The following is a 9,318-nucleotide window of genomic DNA, read 5'->3' on the forward strand; positions in this document are numbered from 1 at the left end:
CTAGAATTACGTTCAAAGAGAAGAGCAACCTTTATCTGGGGCAGGATTTCTCAGCCTGGGCAGGGTTGAGATTTGGGGCCCCATCGTTCTGTGCTGGTGGGGGGAGCTTGGGTACAGGGTGGAATGTTCAGTGGCATCTCACCTCACCCACCCCCACCAGAGATAACAACCCAAGATATCTGCAGACATTGCCAAACGTCCCTTGGCAATCTGAACCACACCCAGCTGAGAACACTCGTCTCGAGAATAAAGCCTAGGAGACCCGGAGTTAGAAATTGTAGGTCACACATGGGCTCACGTCAGGCCCCCGAAGGATTTGGTAAATGACTTTAGACAAAGCAGTTGACATTTTTGGGCACAGCTGCTTTAACCATTCAAAGGAAATAATAACGGCTCAGTTTTTCCGAGTAAAAATGCTTCAGGACCTTGAAGTAAAACCATCAAGACGTATATTAGTCATGTTGAGTCTAGTACTTTGGACAATGATATAAGCATTACCATCTGCTTTCTAACACACTCAAGTTGTTTCATTTATCTCTGAACACGTCTGCAAGACAGGGGGCGGGTGTGAAGGAGGAAAGTCCAGAGGCAAAGGCAACTCCTGGGCATTGTGGACAATGAGATATACTACATAAACATGCAGGACACAGGGCATAGTTTCAATGCTCCATGACAGTGTGAAAATCCCATTTTCTCCAGCAAAAAGAGAAAGCGAATAAATAAAGACTACGAGCCCTTCCGCTGAGGGGAGAAGGGTCTGATTCTACCTTGTACACACTCTCTCACCCCAGCACCTCTGATATTCGTCTGTAACACCTCTGCCCATCGGTCTTAAACTGGGAACCAGCTTACCTCCTTGAGTGTGCTGATTAGATAACATTGGACAATTTCTCTGAATCTTTAAAACCTTGAGCTTGATTTGAATCAGTCTAACCTAGCAGGAAGGTGAGCATAATTGCAAGTGCTGGCAAAGAGCTGATTACAGCGTCAGTTTTATTTTAGAGCCGTTAATGCACTCAGCGTCCATGTTAGAAATCAGAAAGAAAACCCATTCAGTTCTCAGACAAACTTGGGTTAAAAGCCGAGGTCATGTGACCAAGTTCACAAAGAACACTGGCCTTGGACTCAAGACTACAGCTCGGGAGTTTCTGCTTTATCTTTGTCCTCAAACATCATCATGCCTGAGCTTTATTTTTTTCCAAATGGTCACTTTGATCCATTTTGTAGGGAACCAACAACCAACAATTTGCCAGCCAAAACTCACCAAGCAAATAATATCTTTGGAATGTTGTAGAACAAACTGTCCCACCATTCTTCATTCAATTAATTTTTAAACTTCTAAATGTTTATTTTTTTGTTTTGCTCAGAATTTCTGGAAGCAGTTTCTGGCATGCAGCAGGCGTCAGTAAAAGTCTGTTTTTATTGAACTTGACATTAAAAAGAGATGTGCCAACTTATCCATGAATATCTGAGACATTCGTAAGTATTTGTGGCAGACCAAAAACTCAAATTATTGAATTATTTCTAGGTATTATCTTTTTAAAACCTTGAAATTGAGCCTATTTGGCAGAAGAAAAAAAGACTAAACTCTACATTTATAGACACTAAGAGAATAAACTGAAGAATTTATTGTCACCAATACTAACTTGGCGATTTCTTTTCTCTGCATGTTTTGTTAGAAATCTAAGTTGCTGCTCAAAAATTCAAAGCTGGGTACTGACGTAAAGTGTCAACACAGCCAGGCTGGACTGAAAACGGCAAACGTCCAGGCTTTGTATGCTGCTGCTGAGTCACCCCCGTTCATGACCACCTCTGTGTGACCCCGTGGGCTGCAGCCTGCCAGGCTCCTCTGTGCACGGGATTCTCCAGGCAAGAAGGCTGGAGGCGGTTGCCATGCCCTCCGCCAGGGGATCTTCCCCACCCAGGGATCAAACCCGGGTCTCCTGCATTGCAAGCAGATTCTTTACTGCTGAGCCTCCGGGGAAGCCCCAACTTTTGTACACCTGAGGAGAATTTACCTTGACCACCATGCTGCCATGGTGAAAATTCACACTTTCTACTGTGTTTGGAAAAACTTTAGGGTCATCCTACTCTCGTACCTGAGTGCCCACAGAATGGTGATTTCAGCCACAAAGGCCCCAGCATCTTGCTGACTTGGGATCCTAGAATTCTGGTTTTTTTATTTATTTAGTGAATATTTATAGATCACTGACATGTGTCCCAGGCCTTGTGTGGGGCCTAATTTTCACCCTCACTAATTTTACAACTTTGTGATTACTCACTATCTAGATTTAGAGCCTAGATCTAAGTTTCTTAATTCCTCTGGGTTTCAGTATCCTTATTTCTAAAAGAAGGGGAGGTTTTTGTGGTCCGTTACAGTCTCTGTTGGGGCTTTCCAGGTGGCTCAGTTAGTAAAGAATCCACCTGCAATGCAGGAGACCCCAGTTTGATTCCTGGGTTGGGAAGTTCCCCTGGAGAAGAGACAGGCTCCCCACTCCAGTATTCTTGGGCTTCCCTGGTGGCTCAGCTGGTAAAGAATCCGCCTGCAATGCAAGAGACCTGGGTTTGATCCCTGGGTTGGGAAATTCCCCTGAGGGGGGCACGGCCACCCACTCCAGTGTTCTCGCCTGGAGGATGCTCATGGACAGTGAGCCTGGTGGGCTGCAGTCCATGGGGTCACAAAGAGTGGGACATGCCTGAGTGACTAAGCACAGCACAGCAGCGCAGTCTCTATCAGAATTCTGTTTCTGATATTTACTAGTCAGTTATCTTTCCACTGGGGGAAAAATAAAGTTGATGAGAGACATCTGCAAACCTTTCTGGTTAGAGCCATAACTCACGTTTAATTATAATTAGGCAGACTAATGCCGTCTGCGAGCAGGGCATTTACTGGGCTTTGTTGTCTTCTTTTAAATCACAGTGAAGACCTTGGTACATGGCATGAAGGTGCACAGGCAAACAAATTCTATTCCTGTAACAAATCCCTGCCTCTCTGTCAACTGCATCGGATTAAGAAATGCTTTCAAGCATTGATTGGACAATGGAATGGCTTGAATAAGTTTTGGCTTGACAGGTGCTTGGTGATAGGTTTCCCTTACGATATTATGTATTAATTCATTTCGTTGGCAGAGTGAATATGTATTAAATAGCTATATTTAAGCAATGTGCTAAAGTTTATCAGAGTCAATATTGATTTATATTGGCCGATAAGACAATATTACCATAGGGAAAGCAAAATAGTTGATCTCCATTGAGATAATGTTAACCACAGAGAGAAAATATTAATAACTTATTATATTTGTTTGGGCTTGGTCCCAATACCACATAGGCAAGTTTTAGAAGGGCCACGTGGATTTAAATCACTTTTGAGAGGTACAGGGTACCAGCAAAAGTGTGAAATGCTAAATATGGGAAGCTCAAGTTATGGAGGAAGCCAGGGCCAGAGGCACAAGCCAATGGCTTAGGCTTTTAGCTGTTGGTATGGGCCACCAGGATTCCCCAGTGGCTCAGACGGTAAAGAGTCCGCCTGTGATGCAGGAGACCCGGGTTCGATCCCTGGGTGGGGAAGATCCCCTGGAGAAGGAAATGGCAACCTACTCCGGTATTCTTGCCTGGAAAATCCCATGGATGGAGGAGCCTGGCAGGTTACAGTCCACGGGGTCACAAAGAGTCGGACACAACTGAACGACTTCACTTTCACTTTCTTTCAGAAGCTTTTTTGAAAGAAGAAAATCTGACAGAATCGTGTATTACAAACAATAGTATTTACATAGAAGCTGTCAAATTTGTACCTACTGTGATGTAATGTCAGGGATAATGCCCTCATATTCCATTCCTGGAGTTGTTGCTAGTTACCAAATTTAAACATTCTCCACAATTATGGAAAAACCCATAATATATACATCTGAAAATGCTGGATCAATTTAGTTATATGTATATCAAACCATAAGTTGCTAGAAAAATAACTAAATCCCTGTTATTTTTATTTTGATTAATTATAGTTGTTTTCAGAGAAGGCAATGGTACCCCACTCCAGTACTCTTGCCTGGAAAACCCCATGGACGGAGGAGCCTGGTGGGCTGCAGTCCATTGGGTCGCGAAGAGTCGGACACGACTGAGCGACTTCCCTTTCACTTTTCACTTTCATGCACTGGAGAAGGAAATGGCAACCCACTCCAGTGTTCTTGCCTGGAGAGTCCCAGGGACGGGGGAGCCTGGTGGGAGGCCGTCTATGGGGTCGCACAGAGTCGGACACGACTGAAGCGCCTTAGCAGCAGCAGCAGCAGCATAGTTGTTTTACACTGCCGTGCTAGTTTCAGGGGCAGTAGAATGGACCAGTTACACGTGTCCGTATATCCACTCTTTTTTGGATTTCCTTCCGATACTGAGTAGAGTTTCCTGATCCCCATCAGGCATCTATTTTACACGTGGCAGTGTGTTCCTGTCCCTCCCAGGCTCCCGACTCATCCCTCCTTCCCTTTTCACCCGGTAACCGTAAGTTTGTTTTCTACGTGGGTGTCTGTAAATAAGGTCATCTGTACCAGTTTTCTTTTTTTTAAGATTCCACATATAAATGACACCCTATGATATTTATTTCTTTATCTCACTTATTTCACTCAGTATGACAAACTCTGAGTCCGTCCGTGTTGATGCAAATGGCACTAAATGCCCTCTTAAAAGCAGACTGTGTTGGCAGGCAGGCTACAGAACGTACAGTGGTACTAAGGAAACCCACGGAAAAATGTTTTATGATTGGAGCGAGGCTTTTGAAGCAAATTTTCAAGGATTCTCACTTTTAATTTTGAATAAAAAATGATGGAGTGACTGGTTTTTAACTTCACTGAATTGATAAATGGACAGAAAAGAGTGTTCAATTCTCCTCTTGAAAAACAGACATCTATAGAATCTCATCCTCACACTGATAACAAGCTGGCCACACCGAGGCCAGCTTGTTGCTATGTTACTTAGTCACCTTTCTATGCCTTTCTATTAAGAAGAAAACCATGGACTCCCCAGCAGTCCAGGGGTTGAGGCTCCACCCTGCAGGGCAGATGATGTCAGTTCCATCCCTGGTCAGGGAGTGAAGAGCCCACATGCCTTGTGGCCAAAAAGCCAAACATGAAAGAGAAGCAATATTGTAACAAATTCAATAAAGATTTTTTTTAAATGGTCCAAATTAAAGAAAAAAAAAGAGAAAAATATAGGGGTGAATCAAGAGTTGAATCCAAACTTTGGAAGGTAAGCCCCACCTCTCCTCTGATTAAGAGGCCAACGAAAGTCATCAGGAAGCAGTGGAAAGCACATTGGTGTTACACCCCTAGCTGCCCCCATCTCTGCACCTCTAACTGGGGTCATAACAGCAACGTACTAGTGCTTCAAGATTGGAACTGGAGAGTGGACACATAACACTCTGCTCATGTCAGGGAAGCAGTCAGCGTTATTCTCTTCCAGAACAGAACCCATCCTGAAGCTTATGGCGAAAAGCAACTGACTGCATACTCACAACGGTCACAAAGACTAAAAGGCATTGTTTAAGACACAGAGAACAGACTTCTGGACACGGGGAGAGAGGAGAGGGTGAGATGCACGGAGAGAGGAACGTGGAAACTTGCAACACCATGTGTAAATAGACAGCCAGTGGGAATTTGCCCTGGGTCTCAGGAAACCCAAACAGGGGCTCCGTGTCAACCTAGAGGGTCGGATGGGGACGGAGAGGGAGGGGGCTCAAGGGGACGGGATATACTGCCCCTGTACACCTGTGGCTGATTCATGTTGAGGTTTGACAGAAAACAACAAGGTTCTGTAAAGCAATTAGCTTTCAATTAAAACATAAATTGATTTTTTAAAAGGCATTGTTTAGAGGGGAAAGTGCATTGGATAGAGCATCTGAAGGCCTAGGCTAGCTTTGACCTTGGGAAAAAAATGCCTCTCATCTGTCTCCTTGTGTTAGGAAAACTTAATGAAGGTCCCACATGTGAAAATATTTTATAAAGGGTTAAGATGTAAAATTAGGTTCTTGAACATGGAAATTAAAAAAAATTTAAAAAGCTGCATTAGCCACTTTTCATTAACATAAATTCTAAACATTGGTGTTCTGTTCTTGCCTGGAGAATCCCAGGGACAGGGAGCCTGGTGGGCTGCCGTCTGTGGGGTCACACAGTCGGACACGACTGAAGTGACTTAGCAGCAGCAGCAGCAGCAGCAACTGGTGTTCAAAATATCTTGTTTACCTGTTTACCTGATTCATTCATAGGCCCTCAAGAAATATGAGTTGAAAAAATAAACAAATGAAAATGATTTTTAAAAGAGATACACATAAAATTGTATCAATAGGTAGGAGCTTTTCTACATTAACCCTGCTTGTCATCTGTTGTTAGCTGACCTTTACATTTCAATAAACACTGCATCTTAATAGTTGGAGTCAACTTTGTGATACAAAATCTTCCCAAATTGTTCTGTGAGTTTTCTTTGAGGGAGGAAAATTAGCCTATCATCACCATGACTGTATTGTATTAATGATTGCTACAAGAGCTTATTCTCAATATGCATTCACTTTTGTGCTATTTCTAGCACAGATGAAACAATTTCCAATGTTCTTCTCTGAATGGATTCTCCACAAAAATGCAGACACACTCTTAAAACAGCAGCTATTTCACCAAGAGGCAATGTACGTCATCGTTCAAAACTTGGCTTTAGGAATCAAACAGAACTGTGTTCATTCTCTTGCCATGTTATTTGGGAGAAATTAAGTCAACTATTATTTATTCGCTAGTAAAATAGGGGCAATATTTATGAAAAATGGCTTTTCAGTAAGAGTCAAACCAGGTGGTGCATATAACCGCACAGTGCAAACTGAGTATGTGGCCTAACAGCGTAATAATACTTTGGCAGATTAAACCCCTGTCCTGAACCGACATACTCTTCCCTCGTCTTCCTCCTCTCAGTCCCAAGCTCTCCCCTCTTTTCATGTTCTTAATTCATGCTTCAGAGCAGAACTTCATGGGGCTTTTCAACAAGACCTACCGAGAATGGCCAGCACCGTGCTGTCTTTAAGAACCTCCATGGAGCCCGAGCACACGAAGTAGATGGCCTGCAAAGCATCCCCCTGGCGCAGCAGGTACTCCCCGGGCGCGCAGAAGGAGGTTTTGATGTGCAGAGACAGCGACCGCAGGCAGCCCCGGCTGGCGCACTCGAACAGGGACAGCTGCAAGATTTCCTTGTTCAGGTGCATGGTGATGTCGGAGCGGAGCTCGTCCGGAAAGTCCTTCAAAAGCTGCCAGAGAGGATGAAGGAAGGAATCAAGCTGGGGGGCAGTCCTGTGTAGCCGACAGACTGTAAGACCACAGGGACATATCCCCACTGTTTGACCAGTCAGAGGACAGAAGAGAAAGCTACATGTACGAATAATCCCGGGTTTCTGTGACTGTGACCCCGGCTGTGTGCTCCTGAGTAATCAGCTATTCATAAGTCTGGAGAAAGACAATCAATTACTAAAAGACTCTAGAATGAAACGTATTGTTCCTTGTGGCCTGCTTCTCACAAAAACACTTGACTCGGGGCAGAAGATACGGAGTTTAGGCCCTCTAGAGTTTCCTTGGCTGTCCTGATCATCTGAAGAGAGGAAAAACCAAATAAGCACTTAAAAATATTGATGACTGACTTTATTGACAGGTTGATGGGATGGCTGCTTGACTTATAGGATACCCACAGTGGTGGTCCAGGGTGTTCCTGGAAGTCCAAACATAACATGTTTGCAGAAAATGCATTTTTTTTACTTTGTTGGTTTTAAAGGTAAACATTATCTTGATTAATCTAATAGTCCATGATTATACCATTCAACTGTCATAAGAATTGGTTTCTTCAAAGAGGGTCATCTCACATGAAAATATGTCTACCTGACTGACCGAAGTAGCAAGCTACTGTGAAGCACTGGCCAATCCACAGGGACATCACGGAAACGTAAGTAAGACCAGACAAAAGAACCCCCTGTGGGGGCATGAGAGGCTAAGTGTAAAGAGATAAGGAAGTTGGTAGGTGTGTGCTTCACTCCTTAGACCTGCACGAAAGCCCTTGTGTTTCCCTTAGAATATGTGCTTTCTGCCTGAAAACGTCCACAGGAGAAATTCACATTACCTCATTGGAATCTATTCCATTGTTGACTGACCAGGTTGTCTGGAAATACTCCAGCATCCTCTGCTTGAGCTGCTGGGGCAGGTGATGGACGCGGATAAAGTCCTTCAGGTCCTTGGTTCTGGTGTGATAGAGGGACCACCTGGAGTACATTCTCTGGATGATCGCCGTCACGTTTCCGAACACCAGGGCGTGCATCAAGGCTGAGGAGACAACGCCACGCGTCAAGGGGCTGGGGGGCTGCCTCCTCACCCACCAACGTGCAGGCTACAGATCGGGATCAGAGGAGCACGGCTGCGTGCTCACTGCGCCACAGCCACTTTAAGTGAAAATCATGGAATTTTATGAAGATAAAGGCTGTAAGTTGAAGCTGATTTAGCCAGATGAGATCGCTATATTTTATAATGAGCTTGCTTTTCAGCACACTGAGTCTTCTTATGCTTGATATCATATTCCTTGACTAGACAATTTTCGAAGAGACAAGAAGCTATGATTTAAAACATTTTAATCTGTGAGCAAAGGGTACTTCAAGCTTTGTGTGCTCACACATGGTAAAGAGGAGAGACTTGTTTACAAAATGGATTCTAGCGCAGTATGCAGGTATCAGGACTTCCCCGATACAGTAAGTTAGCTGAGATAGTTAACCCGTTTACTGGTGACTTTAGTATACTGTAATGGAATGCCACTTATCTGGGCACATATGGGATTTCTCCTCCTTAAATATCTTGTAATTTACTTAATTAACTTCATGAATCATGATTCACATTGAACAAATTATTTTAAAAGGATGTCAGTGATCTTAGACGCTGATAATAATATAATTAATTTAAATATATATATATTTTTTCTTTTTGGCCTCACCACACAGCATGTGGGATCTGAGTTCTCCCTACCAGGGACTGAACCTGCAGGGGAAGCACAGAGTTAACCACTGGACTCCAGGGAAGTCCCAGGAGAAGTTATTATTGAAAGAAGCCTGGACTATAGTAGTTACTCGGCAATATTAGTGAGGCAAATTAACTAACCCATGCTAATGATCATGTTTCTACCTATATTAGAAGACCATTGACAAGCCTTCACTCAGCCATAAATGGGTCTGACCCTATTTACATAGCTCTGAGACATGAGAGACTACCACACGCCGAGAGTGTGCACACGCTCACTTGGGCTACAGCACCACTCTTCTGA

The 9,318-nt window shown here is 43.8% G+C and overlaps 1 protein-coding gene across 1 annotated transcript in view; it reads right to left on the reverse strand.

Annotated features, from left to right (window-relative positions):
- KCNH8 (potassium voltage-gated channel subfamily H member 8) overlaps nt 1-9,318 on the reverse strand; it is a 476,728-nt gene that overhangs the window by 92,273 nt on the left and 375,137 nt on the right. Inside the window, exons 9-10 of the mRNA XM_040263440.1 lie at nt 8,134-8,333; nt 7,024-7,273 (exon numbers count right to left, since the gene is read on the reverse strand). Of these exons, the coding sequence (XP_040119374.1) occupies nt 7,024-7,273; nt 8,134-8,333 (450 nt within the window). The remainder of the gene's footprint in view (nt 1-7,023; nt 7,274-8,133; nt 8,334-9,318) is intronic.

The sequence above is a fragment of the Oryx dammah genome, unplaced genomic scaffold (assembly GCF_014754425.2).
Source record: "Oryx dammah isolate SB20612 unplaced genomic scaffold, SCBI_Odam_1.1 HiC_scaffold_2, whole genome shotgun sequence".
NCBI classification, from domain to species: Eukaryota; Metazoa; Chordata; class Mammalia; order Artiodactyla; family Bovidae; genus Oryx; species Oryx dammah.